This window comes from Manis javanica, chromosome 1 (assembly GCF_040802235.1).
Source record: "Manis javanica isolate MJ-LG chromosome 1, MJ_LKY, whole genome shotgun sequence".
Classification (NCBI taxonomy): Eukaryota; Metazoa; Chordata; class Mammalia; order Pholidota; family Manidae; genus Manis; species Manis javanica.
The window spans coordinates 88,177,584-88,198,450 of NC_133156.1; the positions used below are offsets into that span (position 1 = coordinate 88,177,584).

Below are 20,867 nucleotides of genomic sequence, written 5' to 3' on the forward strand. Positions count from 1 at the left end.
GGGGAGGGATGGCATCGAGGGAGCAAGTCAGGGCCAAGGGAGGATTTTCATTTTTTATTTTAAAGTGGGAGAGATTTAAGGAAAATCAAAGAACATGGGACAAAAGGCAAGGGGTCAGTAAACAGGTTGGAACTACAAGAGAAAAATGGAACAGCTGATGGAGCAGAAAATCAGAGGGAAGAGGCTCAGGCAGACTGGTTCTTCTGGGTACTCAGGAGTCCGGGAGGGGGGCTCCCTTGTGCAAGTGAGCCAGTGTGCACGTGAGGACAGAGCAGCTGCTGCGTGAACATACACAAGGTGGTACTGCAGTGTAAGCTGGATGCTCAAGGAGGGAGACGAGCACTTGCAGCAAAGCACTGAGGGGAGTATAGGAAAAATAACTGAAAGGTAAAAACATTAACAAAGGGCTGAAAATCAGAAAATTCAGGCCCACCTCTTCCCTGTAGAAAACAAGTTCTACTATCCAATCAAGTGAAATTTTTCACATGCATACTTTGCAAGCTCTGTCGAAAAAAATGTTGAATTTTCTTTCATTGTGGCAAATCTGGTGGCAAAGACCCGACATAATTTCTTAGTAAAAAAATATAATAATACCCCAAATGAACAACATTTTTAGCTTTATCATAGTCAAAGTCTCTGACAGACGAAGAATATAAGATATGGCTTCAGGATTGCTTTAGGCTATAACATCACTGACCATTTCTGAATGTGTTGTCCGATAGTTCTGCAGTAATACATGAAGAATTTTCAGTTTTTCTATATAATCACTCTTTTCTAAATTGGAGGTATTTCTCCATGGACACTCTATAAAGTGCGACTTTATGGGATGATGTGATACATGCAGAGCAGCCTTTAGTGCTGGACAGATTCTATGCTACACAATTCACTCTAAATCAAGCCTCTAGCCAAGTAAAAAGAATGTGATTATACACAATAGATGTTGGGTGCAGTTACCATTGTGTGTTGTGTGGAGTGTGTGTGCAGTTTGGGAAGAAAGGAGGGAAGAGAGTGGTGGAGGAAGAGAGGATAGAGGGAGTAAAAGACAGAAAGAAAGAGAGAGAAGTGGAGGGAGGGGGAATGAAGGGCAGACTGCCCCAGGCACAGCGATCAAAAGGCTGTAGATAAAAACAGACCCAGGAGGCTGGATTAGAGCTGCCTTTAGTTACAAGAGGACAGGCTTAACTGAAAGATTTAACTGGAGGATTAAGTCTCTCTGCTCATCAAATTCAGGACAGACAAGGTGAAGGAAGGAGCTTTATCAAGCCTTTGCCAAACTAAATCTGATGTGAGCTTTATGGGATGGAAGCATATGCCCAATTCCATTTTCCCTTGCAAATACTTTCCCCAAAGAGAAAAGCCTAAAATCCACCTGCCACAAGTACACACCCAAGAAGGGGAGAGAATTGTGGGGGTTCAAGCAAGGTTTCAGGTGGAGAAATGGCAAAGAAGGGAAAAGGTAGCAGGACAGTCTCAAACCCTGAGAGCAAAAGCCATACCTCTGTTGCGGAGATGAGTTTGTTTTCTTTGGTTCTTGTCCACGCTACAACAAAGAACTGAAGGGCAGAGACACAGTAGTGATGCAGAATGAAAGTTTTATTTCAATATACTCTAAGGCAGGAGCAGGCTAGAGTCAAGGTAAATAAAGGCAGGTTTACCTGAATAAAGGAAAGAAAAACAGGGTGGAAAGGGAAGCTCACTGAACTGCTACTCGTCATAGGGCAGATCCCCTGCCAACTCCTAAAGCCAATGTCACCTGACATCCAGATCTGCTTGAATCTGTACCATGTGGGAACTAAGTCCCTACCACCCCAGGAGTTGGGGGAGCCGCAGAGCACTGGATCGAGTGAGATTATGTTCTGAGAACTTCCCAAATGCAAGGAAAAGGTTTTCAGGCAGGCAATTAAGGAGCATGATCATGCAGCTGCAGTTCCCTCTGGGTCACCCAGGCAAGGGAATTTGTAAGCCCAAATCAGAGTTCTCAGTAGCCTCTCCCTACTTTTCTGAAGTAGGACAGAGAGAGTGACACACTCGAAGAAAGGCAAGTGTAGGCAACCTCTGAGATGAGGATGCACACCCGAAAGCTAGAATTCTGTCTTTTAAGGCTTTCAAGAATGGGGCAAAGGTAAAAGGTAGGGGTGTAGGTTTGTCAGGCATTCTCATCTCATGATTCTATCTCTGGTGAGAGACAATATGCCTTTGTCTACAGCTATTCCTCTAGGTAATTCTTTAGGACAAATCTTTTGTTTCTCTCTAAGATAGTGGCCACTCCCAAGTATTGGGAACACGTCAGTTAAGACTGCTTACCTTGTCTTAAGATAAATCAGTGGCTGATCACCAAAGAATGTTACTCTGACTTCCCAATTCTCTTCCAAAAGTGGAATCTTAGCCTTAAGATATGTCCCTCTAGTTCTTATTATGCTAATCTCAACATATTTAGGAAACTTAATCATAATGCTTGTCCCTTGTCTCTGCCCTAGCTCACCTGCATTAGCTAAAGCAAGTCTCAAGGTAAGCCCAGATTCAGGGAATGTAGAATGAACTCACATTGCAAAAGGTGTGAGTCCCTTCTAGCTCTCTGGCTTAATCTGATTAACCCCCTGAGTTCTTGGTGGGCTCCATCCTCTTCTCATCCCTCTCATATCTGTCTTTCTGCTTAACACCTTTGTAGGGCCAAATAAAAGCTATGCACATTCCATAGTGCAGTGTAGCAGTCCAATACTCTCTATGTCTCCAACTTTTCACAATTCCTGCCCTGACCTCAGCGTTGGTAGAAACCCAGAGCTGGCTCTCCCCTCAGGACATGCCTTACTTCTCCAGTCACCCCCTGTACTGTTACTCACACCATACGTACCAAGGGGCAGGGAGATCCATCACTACCACATGGCTCCCCACTGCCCCTTCGTAGCAATCATACCCTCCAGTTCCCCACAGAGGCCCTTCCTGGCCCTGCTTGTCATCCTCGCCTCACAGACCTGCTCTTACTCATTATTTCTTCTCCCAGTGAGTATCACCATTCAAAGTAGGGGGCATGAGAGGTATGTTAGATGTCACACTGGTCTAACAGTGCCCATACCCAAGAGTTCACAAAGTCCTTTGAAGTCCACCTGCTAGATCTCTGGCGTATCTTCTACCTCTCTTCCCACCTATCAAAGACCAGGTTCTTGGGTCTTATGTTTGGGGCAGAATGGGAAGAGCCTTGGTACCTCTGTACAGCTGTGTCCAATTCCAGGCTATGACTACCTTCTAAATGCCAAAGCTTCACTTGGTCAGTGTTCCAGTAGATGAAACAAGGAGAAAAAGCACTATGAACGCTGTCTTTTCAGCCAATGAAACACTGAGATCCCACAATCAATTGGATTAGTGTTTCTGATTGTCCTAATGTTTACAAGTAAATCAACCATGGTAGACAGATATGGCTGAGATTGGGAATGTCCAAAGATCAATACCCAAATAACAAACCGTTTATGGGGTAAGCATTTCACTGATACTGAAATGCTCTGGCTTCACCTCGTCCAGAAAAAAACAAGACTGAGTCTTTCTAGCAGCATCCCATGAACTAGTGCCAATAATATGTGATGGAATGTTATTTTAAATGTGCCAGTGTTCTAGAAATGTAATACTGGCCAACTACAAGCAAAACTATAAAACAAGCTTCCTGGACCAGATCAAAGATTCAAAATGAGAATGTTAATTTCCAAAAAAGATTCTTCCAGGATCAGATCTAAGGGAGAAAACATGCAACTTGACATCCCAGCAAATGACCCAAAGATCTTCTTGAAACAAACTGGGGCAAGTAGATTCCACTCTGAGGTGTTAAAGCCAACAGCAAGGACATGATTTTCAGGGCACATAAAGATGGCATCCCCAGGCCAGTACTGAGAAGCCAACTCAGGAAAATAGCTGGGACCAACTGAGGGTTCTCAGCAGTCCCTGTTTCTATGTAGTATCTGTGGGAGGATTTCTAGCTCTGAAAAGAACTAGTCTCATGCTAAAATAGTCATCAGTTAATCAAAAGCTCAGACTCCTTAAAAGAGGGATCAATAAAACCATAATTATTAAACATTTAAACTTTTCTATTAAAAAGGCAGCAAATCAATGCCATCAAACTGTCCTTTAAAGGTGAGATGTTTACTCAACTAACCAGTTGTTTTAATTAGCATGGTGCCAAGTAAAAATGGCTCATAAATTCTTTCTCTAAATCAGCTTCATTAACTTTCTGGCCCTGTTCATGTATAAACAAAGTCAGGGTGAATTTCACAGATCCAAGTTTACATAAAAAACTTGACTTAGGGAAAATTAAAAGATTATTATCTTCCCTGATTTAGAAAACAAAAACAATTAAGAAGCATCTCAATGCAAACAGTCAAATGTAAGAGCTCAGGTGTAAAGCACTCAGATTAAAAGGATGTTCTAGAACACAGTCTTGGGCCTCAAGTCAAAGGAAAAGCAAATATAGTGGACCAAAAAGTCAGGACATCAAGAAAAAGATCAATTATTAACCAAATCTCAAATCCAAAAGAGAAGAGAATTTCTACCATTGGATTACGTAAACCACTAACATGGTTTCTGAAGTCTGTTTCCTAACAAGATCATACATGCCCTGGTTTTGGTCATATCTCAATTAATACCTAATAGTTACTGACCCACTTCCACATATATGACAAAGTTTTTGTTTTATAGAAAAATAATCTCTTATTTGAAATCTAACCATTTTGAAAATAATTCATACACTGTATTTAGTTTGCCAGCATATTGACTTGGTAAATGTAAAGGCATTTGGGCTACTAATGGTACCTGGCTCTACTGAAATGAAAAAGTTGAGCAAATATACATGTTTTAAATTATTTATGCATTTTGATTCCCAAGTAGAAAGGAATAGAAGTGGTCAGAAAGATTGTTCTGGAAATGGCCCAAGTACTCTACCTTGCCAGCTTGATACTTCCTTCACCTTAGAAGACCTGACCTTCTTTCTACAGTAAGTCGTTCTACATTAGTCCTAAGTCTGGAGCAAGACTCTCAGACAGACACACAAGAACAAAGACAGTTGAGCAGTATGCCTGTATTATGACGTGGGCAAGCTGCCTCCAGGGGTCCGCTTGGAGAACAGCACTGGGTTGCCAACCCTTCACATTTCAGATAAATATTTTGGAGAGGAAGAAAGAAAAGGAACTGAAATATTTTTCAAAAAACATCTTCTACTCTCAACCTTGACCTCACATTAATCCATTTTCATCTTTGAATGAAGGGAGAAAAAGCAATAGAACAGATCGAGATTGAAAAAAAAGATAATAATGAAGAGAAGTACAATACAGAACACTGGTTAAAGATTCTGGAACCAGATTGACCTGGGTTTGAATTCCAGCTCTGCAGCTTAACAGCTTTGTGTTAGACTTGACCAATCTGCTCAATCATCATCATAATCTTTTGTTTTCTCACCTGCAAAATGGGGTTAATTATACTTTTCTGGGTAGCTGGGAGGAATAAAAATAAATAAATATGTAAAGCAGTTAGCATGCAGCCTGCCACAGAGGAGGTGTCTTATAAAGCAGCTGAAGAAAAAAGAGAGGAGAGGTGGGGAGAGGAGACTTGCAGAGAACATCTTAAGGGTTCAAGAACAGTCTAAACTCAGAACAAATGCCTCATTCTCTTAATAATTAGTCTGAAAATATTTCCTGATCACCTACTACATAATTAGCACTTCATTCAGAAATGAAGCATTCTCCTCCTCTCTCTCAAGATGCATACAATCCAGCTCAAGAAACAGAAATCACACCCATGAAAACAGAAATCACATCTGTGGAATATGTAAAAACGCACTTAAATTGTGCTAAATTGTTAAATTTTCTACATGTAGTAAAATGTAAGTGCAGCAGCAATTTGGAGAAGGGGCTTGTGATGGCTGACTTGTGGGGGAAAGCTTCAGGGAGGGGTGGTAGAAACATGAATGGACATTTAGGGGAAGGGGAGCATGTCAGGTGAAGATAATGAAAACATACCCCAGCTCAAGTTTGGCCACAGAAACATCAGGGATATGAGCAGAACGTTGTGGAGGGATGAGGGGCTGGATTAGCGAAGTGACAGGCAAAAAGCAGTGAGCATGGGAGCCATTTGAAGCAAAAATGAATGGGACTTCAGAATTGAATATGAAAAATGAAAGAGAGCTATGCTCTCTGCATCTCTTTTTGATTTCTTGTTCCCATTTGCAGCCAGTGCATTCTTATCAACTTTCTTGGTATTTCTTGAGAGGAAGTAAATCACAACCTTCTACTTCCCTAGACAGAGGTAGGCATCACCTTTCTCAACAACCAGGCTTACCCAGGGCAGGGTTTACAAATGGGGGCTGGGCTGGGTCCCTATCCCAGCTCTGCCACTTACTAGCTGTGTAACCTCAGGCAAGGAAACTAGCCTTCGGGGCCGCAGCTCCCTTATCTGTAAGAGAGAGGGTAATCATAACAGCCCTCTCACAGACTGTTGAGAGAGAAATCAATCAATGCATTTAATAAACTCCTTAACGGAGAAGCACTTAGAACAGTGCGTGGCATGTATCAACAAATCCACAAAAGTGACGTATTACCATTATTATTGTTATATTCTATTATCCTTTTATTCTTTAGCTGGAAATAGCCATAGAAAGCTCAAAGAATCATCTCAAAAGTGACTAAGGAGGAGAAATCAAGAGGAAGCTTATCTTGGAAGTACAAATTCTTTTAAATCTAACACCAACAGTGAAAACTGCAAGACCCAGACAATCTAGTGTCACACAGAGGATTTGAGCCCGTACCTGGCTTGGTGAATGGCCTCCATCCACTCTTTACCATCCTGCTCTTCCTCACAGCGCAGCTCCAGTGGTTTTTGTCCTTCGTGGCCAAAAAGAACAGTAAAGTAATACTGGAGAGAAAAACAAACAAACAAAGATGAGTTTTATTTTTCAAGCACGAAAGCATTAACAACATGATAATCCCGTTACGGGGTATATGTTTACAAAATGTGTAACATTATGTAATTCATGTTTCAAAATGCAGCATCTCTCCCAGTCTACTTGGCAATGCCTTTGCACCTAGAAGATGCCATATGTTACATTTTAACAGCCCTCAGTAAGAGTCAACCCACAACATCTCATAAGATACAGAAAAGGTATTTGATACAGTTCTACACAAACACATAATTAAAATCCTTTGCAAACTAGAAAGTGAAATGACTGAACCTGATAAAGGATACCCTCTGAAAATTTACTACAAACATTTTACCTAATGGTAAACTACTACAAGCAACCCCTCTAAAATCAAAATAAGAGAAAGATGGCAATTATCACCATTTCTATTAACCAATTCTACCAGGAGGGGAACATAGAAAAATAGAGGGAAAAAGGGCATGAGAAATGGAAAGCAAGGAGAAAAAATTCATTTTTTCACAGATGATATAATTGTCTATATTAAAAATTAATTGAAAATTTATTAGAATAAGAACATCCAACAACATTGTTGGATATAAAATCAATACACAAAATTCATTACATTTTGTACAGTATCAACAAATAGAAAAGTTAATTTTGAAAACACAGCATTTGCAGTAACAAATAAGAATAAATCCAAGAAAATATTTTTATCACCTCTAAACTGAAAACTAATCTATACTTCAATGTATTCCAATAAAAATACCCATAGTTCTTATTTTTGGTGGAATTTGACAAAATTGAATCTAAAATCTGAACCAGGGATAGGAGAAGCTTTCACTTTAAACCAGCTACTTGAGGTTGGATGTATTAACTACCAAGCTGAGACTGCCTGGATAGGAAATGTGACTGGAGAACTTTTCATTATACGAGAATAATCAGAAAATACACTGGGCCGCCCAAGACTTCATCCTGGGGTATGAAAAGAAACAGCCCCACAGAGCTGCTCTGAGCAGAGGGAGAGTCAAAGACAAAAACAAAGTTCTTTCTGTTGTCCTACATTCCCACCTCACCCCTAAAATGTTTATCCAGTGTGACAGTTATGTACTCACTTTCTTCAAACAAATTAAAAATCTTCAGGACAACAATCCCAGAGATAAGAATATTCAGAACAAATTTTACCAAAGGGGAAAAAATTGCCTAAGAGACTTCTCAGGCTACCTGAGCACAAATCATCAGCCCACTGGGCATGCCTGAGCCATGTCTGGGAGACTGTCACCACACTTCCCCACTGACAGTCCGAGCCCCATAACTGACAAGCTGTCTTTAGTTCTGAAACCTCTTGTCCAGTCAGATGACTAAATGCTATGAACCAGAGGGAAATAACCTGATGAAAAGGCCACTGAGAATGGGAAGAATTGAGTTTAACACTGTATCCAATAAAACTCCATTTAAATTTGAGAGAAGAGTTGAAACTCAATAAAATAACAAATCAGTGGCTTAAAGGGCAATCCTATAAGTGATGGCATTTCAGTAACTGCTGGCTACCATCCAAGCCCAGGGGCCCTTCCAGGGAGAGGAAGCACTTAATGAAGCGGCCCCATTTGTGGAAAGGCTGCAACTGGCACCTCAATAGCAGCGGCTGCTCAGGAACCCAATTAACAGCCACCTTTAAAAGCCAGCAAGGCAATTATATTAGCAGAGTATATCCAAAGGTTAGGCCATGTCTGAGGCATAACAATGATGGAAAGAGTTTTGGGAAATACACATTGCATTTCCAGTTCACTTAGCAAATTCAGTTTAACCACAAAAAGATACTGCCTCTGCCTGTACCTGCAGATTATTTCTTTTTAGCCGCTTGTTAAAGTTTTCTTTGTATATTTTGGCCTCATTCTGATATGAACCAGGGGTCTGTATATCAGACCTATGACTTTAGAGGTCACCTTGAGGATTAAATGCAGCAGTGGACACCCTCAAGGGTGCTCTGTGACTCCAGCCTACCCCCTGCAGGAACTAGGTAGACGAGTTCCATAATACCAGGTCTGAAATGCAAGGAAGAATTAAAACAGCAATGACCTTAAAAATTGAAATTACCAAAGAGGATGATGCTTTGTGGCCTTCTCCTGACCGAGTGGGCTGGCAGGGGCTTGGAATTGTCATTGGAGATGAACACATTTCTTTCACACCATCAAAAACTGGTTCCTTTATTGACATTAGTCAATCCAAGGATGCAGAAGGCTTATGAGTATTGTATTATCTTGTCTAGGACCTGAAGTGCTTGATCTTCAGTCTTATTGGGTTACATCTCAATATTAAACCAATCTTGACTGAATATTGGTGTGGACAGAAGGCAGGTGAGAGTAGCTGTTGTTAATTACCATTATCAGGAAATTTTTGTGTATATCAGGGCAAAATTTTTTAATAAACTATATATGATTGTTTTTAATAAATATGTAACAAAAATAAAACATTCATGTCTTTCAATTCAATAACTACAATGACAGTAAGTTTCTCTTCTTCTTCTCCCTAGACACTCTCACCTATTTCCCAAATCTATTTCTCCAGGCCATGTCTGGGAGACCATTGGCGCACTTCCAAACCAAAAGTCTGAGCCCCATAACTGGAGGGATAATCAAAGCTGGAATAGAGTCCTACTAAGAGAGCATTGATGAAACCAGATGTGATGAGAGAATGGAGTTGAGTCTGACTTTGGGGTTGCTACTTGAAGATAAACTGTTGGATAAAGATGCACTTGACAGAGAAAAGACAGAGAGGAAGGTGTAGTTGTGTAGGCAGGGGGTGGGAGGAGGAGCATTGGGGGTGGGAGGGAGGGAAGGAGGGAAGGTAATAAGTTCAGCTTTGGACATGACTGACATGCTAACAGGAAAAATATTGGGCTGGTACCTGGGAAAGAAGCTTCTGTATAACGTCCCCTTTGGGGATTCTGGAGACTTCTGTGCACCCTCCTCTTACATCACCCTAGCGTTTTCCACGCATGTGTCTCTCTTCCCTGCCAGCCTTGTCCTTCTGTATCCTCGATTCTAGCACTGTGCCAGGCACAGAGAAAGCTCTCGATACTGTTTGATGAATAAATGATCATCAGTAAAGAAACATGAGGTATAATTAAACTGATACATTTGCTCCAAACAGCCACACATCATGATCAATTGCTTGATTATATAATTATAACCAGGTAGCCATCCAGAGAAGGAATTAAAAAAGACCACTCAAGCTACCTTTTTATCATAAGCATGAAAAGCCAGAATATTATCATGATCTCACAAACCCCTAGAAGAACAACAAGAATAGATATTATAAGTTGGCAGATTCACTATAAAATGCCAGAAAGACAACACAGACCTAGGAAATTTAATGTCCAAAGTCTTATTGGTATCTATTGTAGCTTTATATGAATTTTTATTTTCCACTTTTCTGAGCTTTATTATAATGGGTTTGCTACTATTTATGCTATGTATTTTAGCAGAGAACAAAAGTAACCCAACAGGAAAACATGAGCTCACTTAAAACTCTGGTCTTTAAGCTTCTGCAAGTTAGAAACAAATTTGTAGCTAACAGTGGCAACTGCTGGAGCATGGTATTGCAGGACCAATTCCATTCTCTGCATTTCTTTTTTTTATTATTATTTTTACTTTGACATCATTAATGTACAATTACTTGAACGACATTATGGTTACTCGACTCCACCTATTATCAAGTCCCCCCCACATACCCCATTACAGTCACTGTCCATCAGCATAGTAAGATGCAATAGAATCTTACTTGTCTTCTCTGTATATACTACCTTTCCCATGTCCCCCTCTACATTATGTGTGCAAATTGTAATGCCCCATTTTTCCCTTATCCTTCCCAGCCCACACACCATCTCCATCCAGTTCCTTACCCTTTGGTAACTGTTAGTCCATTCTTGGGTTCTGTGAGTCTGCTGCTGTTTTGTTCCTTCAATTTTTTCTTTGTTCTTATACTCCACAGATGAGTGAAACCATTTGACACTTGTCTTTTTCTGCCCGGCTTATTTCACCGAGGATAATACCCTCTAGCTCCATCCACGTTGTTGGAAATGGTAGGGTTTGTTTTCTTCTTATGACTGAATAATATTCCATTGTGTATATGTACCACATCTTCTTTATCCATTCATCTGCTGAAGGACACTTAGGTTGCTTCCATTTCTTGGCTATTGTAAATAGTACTGTGATAAACATAGGAGTGCATCTGTCTTTTTCGAACTGGGCTGCTGCATTCTTAGGGTAAATTCCTAGGAGTGGAATTCCTGGGTCAAATGGTATTTCTATTTTGAGCTTTTTGAGGAACCTCCATACTGCTTTCCACAATGGTTGAACTAGTTTACATTCCCACCAGCAGTGTAGGAGGGTTCCCCTTTCTCCACATCCTCGCCAACATTTGTTGTTGTTTGTCTTTTGGATGGTGGCCATCCTAACTGGTGTAAGGTGATATCTCATTGTGGTTTTAATTAGCATTTCTCTGATGATTAGCAATGTGGAGCATCTTTTCATATGCCTGTGGCCATCTGAATTTCTTCTTTGGAGAAGTGTATGTTCAGCTCCTCTGTCCAAATTTTAATTGGCTTATTTGATTTTTGTTTGTTGAGGTGTGTGAGCTCTTTATATACTTTGAAATATCAACCCCTTATCAGATATGTAATTTATGAATATATTCTCCCATACTGAAGGATGGCTTTTTGTTCTACTGATGGTATCCTTTGCTGTACAGAAGCTTTTTAGTTTGATATAGTCCCACTTGTTCATTTTTGCTTTTGTTTCTCTTGCCCAGAGAGATATGTTCATAAAGAAGTTGCTCATGTTTAGTTCCAAGAGATTTTTGCCTATATTTTTTTCTAGGAGGTTTATGGTTTCATGACTTACATTCAGGTCTTTGATCCATTTTGAGTTTACTTTTGTGTATGGGGTTAGACAGTAATCCAGTTTCATTCTCTTACATGTAGCTGTCCCATTTTGCCAACACCAGCTGTTCAAGAGGCTATCATTTCCCCGTTGTACATCCATAACTCTTTTATAGTGTATTAATTGACCACATATGCTTGAGTTTATATCTGGACTCTCTATTCTGTTCCACTGGTCTATGGCTCTGTTCTTGTGCCAATACCAAATTGTCTTGATTGCTGAGGCATTGTAGTAGAGCTTGAAGTCAGGGAGCGTAATTCCACCTGCTTTATTCTTCCTTCTCAGGATTCCTTTGGCTATTTGGGGTCTTCTGTCATTTCATATGAATTTTAGAACTATTTGCTGTAGTTCATTGAGGAATGCTGTAGGTATTTTGATAGGGATTGCATTGAATCTGTCGATTGCTTTAGGCAGGATGGCCATTTTGACAATATTAATTCTTCCAAGCCAAGAACATGGGATGAATTTCCATTTGTTAGTGTCCTCTTTAATTTCTCATAAGAGTGTCTTGTAGTTTTCAGGGTATAGGTCTTTCACTTCCTTGGTTAGGTTTATTGCTAAGTATTTTATTCTTTTTGGTGCAATTGTGAATGAAATTGTTTTCCTGAATTCTCTTTCTGCTAGTTCATCATTAGTGCATAGGAATGCAACATATTTCTGTATATTAGTGTTGTATTCCTCACTTTGCTGAATTCAGATATTATATCTAGTAGTTTTGGAGTGGATTCTTTAGGGTTTTTCATGTACAATATCATGTCATCTGCAAACAGGGACAGTTTGACTTTTTCCTTGCCTATTTGGATGGCTTTTATTTCTTTGTGTTGTCTGATTGCCATAGCTAGGACCTCCAGTAGTATGTTGAATAGAAGTGGAGAGAGTGGGCGTCCTTTTCTTGGTCCCAATCTTAAAGGAATAGCATACAGCTTTTCACTGTTAAGTATAATGTTGGCTATGTGTTTGTCATATATGGCATTTATTATGTTGAGGTACTTGCCCTCTATACCCATTTTGTTGAGAGTTTTGTCATGAATGGATGTTGAATTTTGTCAAATGTTTTTTCAGCATCTATGGAGATGATCATGTGGTTTTTGTCCTTGTTTTTGTTGATGTGGTGGATGATGTTGATGGATTTTTGAATGTTGTACCATCCTTGCATCCCTGGAATGAATCCCATTTGATCATGATGGATGACCTTTTTGATGTATTTTTGAATTTGGTTTGCTAATATTTTGTTGAGTACATTGGCATTTATATTCCTCAGGGATATTGGTCTGTAATTTTCTTTTTTTTTTTTTTTTTTTTGGTGTCTTTGCCTGCTTTTGGTATTAGAGTGATGCTGGCTTTGTAGAATGAGTTTGGGAGTATTCCCTCCTCTTCTACATTTTGGAAAACTTTAAGGAGGATGGCTTTTAGGTCTTCACTAAATGTTCAATAAAATTCAGCAGTAAAAACATTGGGTCCAGGGTTTTTGTTCTTAGGTAGTTTTTTTATTACCAATTCAATTTCTTTGCTGGTAATTGGTCTATTCAGATTTTCTGTTTCTTTCTGGTTCAGCCTTGGAAGATTGTATTTTTCTAGAAAGTTGTCTATTTCTCCTAGGTTATCCAGTTTGCTGCCATGTAAGTTTTCACAGTATTCCCTCATAATTCTCTGTATTTCTGTGGTGTCTGTAGTGACTTTTCCTTTCTCATTTCTGATTCTGTTTATGTGTGTAGACTCTCTTTTTTTCTTGATAAGTCTGGCTAGGGGTTTATCTATTTTGTTTGTTTTCTCAAAGAACCAGTTTCTGCTTTCATTAATTCTTTCTACTGTTTTATTTTTCTCAATTTTATTTATTTCTGCTTTAATCTTTATTATGTCCCTCCTTCTACTGACTTTGGGCCTCATTTGTTCTTCTCTTTCTAGTTTCATTAATTGTGAGTTTAGAGTGTTCATTTGGGATTGTTCTTCTTTCCTGAGGTAGGCCTGTATTGCAATGTATTTCCCTCTTAGTATGGCCTTCTATGCGTCCCACAGGTTTTACGGTGTTAAATCATTGTTCTCATTTGTCTCCATATATTCTTGATCTCTGTTTTTATTTACTCATTGATCCATTGATTAATTAAGGGCTTGTTATTAAGCCTCCATGTGTTTGTGGGCTTTTTCATTTTCTTTGTGTAATTTATTTCTAGTTTCATACCTTTGTGATTTGAGAACTTGGTTGGTACAATTTCAATCTTTTCAAATTTACTGAGGTTCTTTTTGTGGCCTAGTATATGATCTATTCTTGAAAATGTTCCATGTGCACTTGAGAAGAATGTGTATCCTGTTGAGTTTGAATGGAGTGTTCTGTAGATGCCGTTAGGTCCATCTCTTCTAATACGTTGTTCAGTGCCACTGTCTCTTTACTTCTTTTCTGTCTGATTGATCTGTCCTTTGGAGTGAGTGGTGTGTTGAACTCTCCTAAAATGAATGCATTGCATTCTATTTCCCCCTTTAATTCTGTTAGCATTTGTTTCATATATGTAGGTGATCCTGTGTTGGGTGCATAGATAGTTATAACAGTTATATCCTCTTGTTGACCTGACCCCTTTATCATTATGTAATGTCCTTCTTTTACTCTTGTTACTTTCTTGGTTTTGAAGTCTATTTTGTCTGATACAAGTACTGCAACTCCTGCTTTTTTCTCCCTGTTAGTTGCATGAAATATCTTTTTCCATCCCTTTCCTTTCAGTCTGTGTATGTCTTTGGGTTTGAAGTGAGTCTCTTGTAGGCAGCATATAGACAGGTCTTGTTTTTTAATCCATTCAGTGACTCTATGTCTTTTGATTGGTGCATTCAGACCATTCACATTTAGGGTGATTATCGATAGGTGTGTACTTATTGCCACTGCAGGTTTTAGATTCATGGTTACCAAAGGTTCAAGGGTAATTCCCTTACTATCTAACAGTCTACTTTAACTCACTTTGTGTGCTATTACAAACACAACCTAAAGGTTCTCACTTTTTTTTTCCTCATTTTCTTCCTCCTCCATTCTTTGTATGTTATGAATCATATTCTGTACTCTTTGTCTATCTCTTGGGTGACATCTATTTAGTCTTAGGAATACTGCCATCTATAGGAGTCCCTCCAAAATTCACTGTAGAGGTGGTTTGTGTGAGGTAAATTCTCTCAACTTTTTCTTATCTGAAAATTGTTTAATGCTTCCTTCAAATTTAAATGATAAGCTTGCCAGGCATTGTATTCTTGGTTGAAGGCCCTTCTACTTCATTGCATTAAATATATCATGCCACTCCCTTCTGGCCTGTAAGGTTTCTGTTGAGAAGTCTGATGATAGCCTGATGGGTTTTCCTTTATATGTGTTCTTTTTTCTCTCTCTAGCTGTTTTTAAAAGTCTGTCTTTATCCTTGATCTTTGCCATTTTAATTATTATATGTCTTGATATTGTCTTCCTTGGGTCCCTTGTATTTGGAGATCTGTACACCTCCATGGCTTGAGAGACTATCTCCTTCCCCAGACTGGGGAAGTTTTCAGCAATTATTTCTTTAAAGACACTTTCTATCCCTTTTTCTCTCTATTCTTCTTCTGGTACCCCTATAATGTGAATTTTGTTCCATTTGGATTGGTCCCATAGTTCTCTCAATATTCTTTCATTCTTAGAGATTCTTTTTTCTCTCTGTGCCTCAGCTTCTTTGTATTCCTCTTCTCTAATTTCTATTTCATTTGCCATCTCTTCTACTACATCTAATCTGCTTTTAAATTCCTCCATTGTATGTATGGAATTTCTTAATGATTGAATCTCTGACTTAAATTCATTCCTGAGTTCTTAAATATTTTTCTGTGCCTCTATAAGCATGTTTATAATTTTCATTTTGAACTCTCTTTGAGGAAGATTGGTGAGTTCAGTTTCATTTGGCTCTTTTTCTGGGGTTTGTGAGATTTTGGTCTGGATCGTGTTCTTTTGACATTTCCTGTTTCTGTGTGGTGCCCACTAGTGCCCAGAAGCTCCTGTCTCTGGAGCTACTCAGCCCCTAGCGTGAGGTTGGGGGTCGCAGGGGAGCAGAGCTGGTGCCTGGGGGGAGGAAAGATCTGTTTCCTGATTCCCGTCTGCGGTGCCTGTCTCTGGTGTCAGAGCCAGTGGGCCAAGCACACATGCGTAAGCCTCTGTGCTTTGTGTCTCTAGCTGTTGTAGGTGGGGCCTCCCTCTAGCTGGCCTGATGCCAGCACAGTGACTGCAGGTTTGTGAACTGATGTTTGCAGGCCAGGAGGAAGGTGCAGCAAGGCTGCGTGTCACAGTGGGGGGCCTCACAGCTGAGGAGACAGCCATGGAATGGAGCACCTGAAGCTCCTCAAAGTTCCCAACCAGCTGGGCAGAGCGCATCCAGACAACCCTGTCCAGTTCTCCCCTCCCCCATGCAGCAAGCTATGTGCAAACCCCACCCCTTTACCAGCCCTCTCGCTGATAGGAAGCCTCTCATACTGCCTGCCTTTCACTTGTCTCAGAGTGGCCGGGTGTGGATCTCCTCCTCCACAAAAGGCCAGAATCTGTCTCCCAAGCACTCCACCTGTCTGGGCTCCCCAATGTCCAGAGCACCACACAGTGTAGGTTTCTGCTCCCAAAGCAGACCTCCAGGGCTGGGTGTTCAGCAGTTCTAGGCTTCCACCCCCTCCCTGTTCCATTTCTCTTCCTCCCACAGGTGAGCTGGGATGGGGGAAGGGCTTGGGTCCCACCTGATTAAGGCTTTCATACGTTACCCTGTTTTGTGAGGTCTGCTCTGTTTGTGAGGTCTGTGTGCAGTCTGGTTCAGCCTTCTTTCTTGTTGTTTAAGGGTTAGTTGTATCAATTAACTATATTTTCATACTATCTGTGGTTTTGGGAGGAATTCTCCGTCTCACCTCTCATGCCGCCATCTTGTATCCCCTCCCAATCTCTGCATTTCTATATTGTTTGAATAGTTTACAACACACAGGTTTAGCTACATACCTGATAAAAATATGTCCATTCCATTTTTAAATTGTTTGAGTCATTTACAAAAGACATACGTTGCTACATAATCAACAATAAAGATATTTACCCATTTTCAAAACTATCTCCAGATTTTTATACTACTACTTCTATACCTACAGGAAGTAAATGATATTGGTCAAATCAGTGATGTTCAAAGGAAGATAAAAACCACTGTGGATTTTCTTAAAAGTATACAGCACAAAAATAATTTCCTTTAAAAAATGCTGCTCCATGCACATTATTCAGATGGTACTGCAGGGTTTTAAATTACTATATATATCCTTGACACTTGTCAATTTTAGATTAAGAGAACTAAAACCAACCCTCCCTCTGCAGGGACTGTGGCAGAGAACCCTTCCGGGTGTGGGGGCCTTAGGAGGAGGTTGTGGGGGGGGGGAGAGACCCGCAGGAAGCTGCATGGCCTTCTCCCCCTGGCTGACAGATTTCTCACCCCATGCCAGACACGGATCAATAAAGAAACAGGTGCCTTCCGAACTGTGCCTGGCTTAGTAACTTACACACGTAGGATAAGTGACCATGACAACACAGCAGCTTGGGGCGGCAGTGCCTCTGCAGTCACAGCGTGGGTCTCACACAGGATGGGGCTCTCTGTCCCCACCTGGCCTTGGGGTCGGGCCTTCCTAGGCCACGAGAATGTGACCAACACTGTTCAGTAGTCCTCTGCACCCCAGAGCATGTCCCTCCCCTGTCACTCCCATGGGTCTGGCTTCCACAAAGAACTGAGTAGAAGTAAACTGTGCTCATTGGAGATTGACAAATACAAGATGGCAGAAAGCCTGTCATTTTAAGAATGGCTAAAAGAATTTGATATATTTCGTTGTTCTTCATATCTGTGAGAAGCTATCGTATAAATACTGGGAGAGAAACTTTCATTGACCAGGGATCTGAGTGCTCATAAATCTCCAGGCATCTTGGAATTTATGAAAAGGAAGCATGATGCATAGTGGCTGAAGTCTCAACCCCGAGCTGGCAAGGAACAGCAGTGATGCTTCTCTGTGCTTCATTAAAGTCTCATACAAGTTTCTGTCTTTCTCTTGTATACCACTCCAAAGGACGGATGTTGTTGAAGCTAACATTTGATCTATGTGATTGGCTTCCCCCCACAACACTCAGCCTTCCCACTTACTTATGAGCTTTAGAGGGAGGCATCTAACTCTGGTCAGCCTAGAGCCACTCAGTGAGCACACTTGTGAATTCAGTCACCACTGGCACAGCCTTCTCTGACAGCAAGGTGACTAAACTTTATCACCATTCTATGTCCAATCTTTCCTGCCCTCTCCTGAACTAATCCAGAACCTTTAACTTCACTGGTTCTAAAGAACAAAACCTTCAAAGCCCTTCTACTTCATGCCACCTTCATCAATTCTCATTTCAACCATTGGTTTTATTTACTTTCCATTTGCCAACCATATTCTCACTTGTGCAAAGGTAAGTACAATGAAAATGTATGCTGTTAACACCCAAGGCATTTAGTACCACTTTACAGAGAGGAAAATACTTTGACACAGAGACTTGAGCAAAACTTGAAGTTCCTCCACTGCTGCAAGCAAACCCTTGAGGTGCTCTAGCAGACAAGGGCTATGGTCATGCCCAACATAGGCAGGGGAAATGAGGGTAATGAGATAGACTTAGATTTGCCCTGTGTGGCTCCAGAAGGCGCAAATAAGAATAATGGGTTAGAGATTTGGAAGACCTTTCTAAAAATGGAATTAGATGCTGCAGCCAGTTGGCCATCTCTCTGGAGAGTTTGAAAAATGATTCCTGCCCTTGGAAAACAGAACCGGATGATCTCTGAGAAACCACATTATCCAAATAATTTAGTAGCTATAACATAATTTAGAATTTTACTATTAGAGTATGTAATATAAACAACAGATCACTGTTCTGGCTTTACTGTTCAATATCTCAATTTTTATTTCATGGCAATTTATCAAAATAGAAATAAAAGAAAATATATATCTAAGAAAAGAAATAATTAGTGTCCTTTAAAACAAAAAATCTTTTATGACATTGTGTCTAGCTTATATTAATAACATTCAGTTACACTTATCACTTATCAAATAATTAGAATCACTGTTACATTGTTGCTTTTTAATCAGAAGTACTGGGTTCACAACACTGCAAAACTGACAAAAGAATCCTTTTTAATGTTTCATATTTTACATTTTAAGTGCTAACTGCTCAGCAATAATTATTAGCACTGAAATTCACTGAGCAAACCTCAAATATGGAAGCCCTAAAATAAGAATCAAATAATAGTAATGATCAAATTATCATATATATCCAAAATGGCATATGCTCATGAGGCAAAAACTGGATAATATAAAAGGATTAATCAATTTACTTACTATATAAAGAAGTTTTCTAAATCAATTTTTAAAAAGCCAAATATCCTGTTAGAAATGTGAGAAAAGGAACAGAATATTCACCTGCCCACAAAGACCAAGAAATGTCACAAACATGAAAATATGAAAAATAAATGCATGTTAGTACATTAAGACCATTTTTTTCAAATTTCAACTTTTAAAAATGATAAAAACCGGAGTTGGGAAGTGTAATGCGCTAACTGAAATAAAAATGGTTCCCAAATATAGGAACCTATAGCAATTATATAATTAGAAATACTTATATCCATAAATGTTCTTAATATCATTAATAATAATAAAAATGCCCAAAACAGGGGGCAAGTTAAATAAATTATGGGATATTTGGACTAAAACACTTTGAGCAATTGATATTCAGGCTCCCAAAGAATATTTTCAGGAATATTTCTGGGAATATTAATTACTTTAAACAATAAGTGTAAAAGCAGACAATAAAATAACATATAAGCATATTTCAGTTGCTGCCCACCATAGGGAAGACAGTTTGGTGACTGAGTATGGAACAAATTTTGTGTAAAAAAATTCATATCTATACCGAGAAAAGCACTGGCACAAGAAAGCAAGGGACATAAAGGACAGATAAATTCCACATAAAAATCTAAAACTTTTGTAATTAAAGACACATGACCTAACATGAAAACAGACAATGTGAAGTTATTTCTCATGTCAGCAATGTAAATAGCTGATGATTAATTATAATTCATATGTATACTCAGTAAAAAAAAGATAACCCATAGGAAAACAGGCAAAACTATGAATAGGCAAATTACAAAATACAAAATAGAACTTTCCAATGGAATGTAAATATATTCAACCTCATTAGACCTTAGGGAAATATCAGTTAAAACACTGAAATAACATTTTCATCCATCAGGTAGGATACTATGTAAGCAGCTTTACAACAAAAATATTATTGAACATACAGGGACATTGATGCAACGTTGGTGAGAGAATACTGATAAAACTGACTTAGGGGAGTTGTTTGACAATGCTTTAAATTTTAAATGAGTTTCTTATATTAGCAGAACAGCTTTGATCAAGCTAATGCTCGAGCAGAAGACAATTTTAAATTTGTGATAAAATTAACTACATAAATATGCTTGGGATAATATATATATAACCATTTGACAACAAAATTTAAGAGGGCATTTTATTCTTGAAAGAAGAGACCTACATTACATGAGATTGATATCTATTCAGCTTTTGCAGGAGAGTACCTCACAATCTAGGTTTACAGAGCAGCTATAAATCCATCAGAAAGCCACGTAAATACTGGCTTGAGGAGGAAGAGGACAGAAATGGGAAGTGCTAGAGAAATAGAAATTAAGGGAGAATATACTAGAAAAGGTAAGAACCACAGAATAGATGTCCCAAAATCTGCATTAAAAGCTTTGCTCAAATATAGACTGGCCCCTGAAATGTGCATGCATAGGAAAGACTCCAAGAAGCTTAATGGAAACCAAAAGCTAGAAGAATGGAAAAACTGATCAAAGATGGCAGCTGCTGCCCACCACAGGAAGACAGAGTTTGGAGACTGAGTCAATCAGAAACTTGCCTGCTAGAATAAAAAAGAATATTCCTCAAAGGAAAACAAGGTAATTCAGTCTTTAAAATATATCATCCAATACCTCCAGTAATGCATT

At 39.4% G+C, this 20,867-nt stretch overlaps 1 protein-coding gene across 3 annotated transcripts in view; it reads right to left on the bottom strand.

Moving 5' to 3' along the window:
• Positions 1-20,867, bottom strand: part of RASGRF2 (Ras protein specific guanine nucleotide releasing factor 2) — a 214,684-nt gene that overhangs the window by 150,912 nt on the left and 42,905 nt on the right. For all 3 annotated transcript variants that reach the window (XM_036999810.2, XM_036999818.2, XM_036999829.2), the window contains exon 2: positions 6,782-6,888. In XM_036999810.2, coding sequence (XP_036855705.2) covers positions 6,782-6,888 — 107 coding nt within the window. The remainder of the gene's footprint in view (positions 1-6,781; positions 6,889-20,867) is intronic.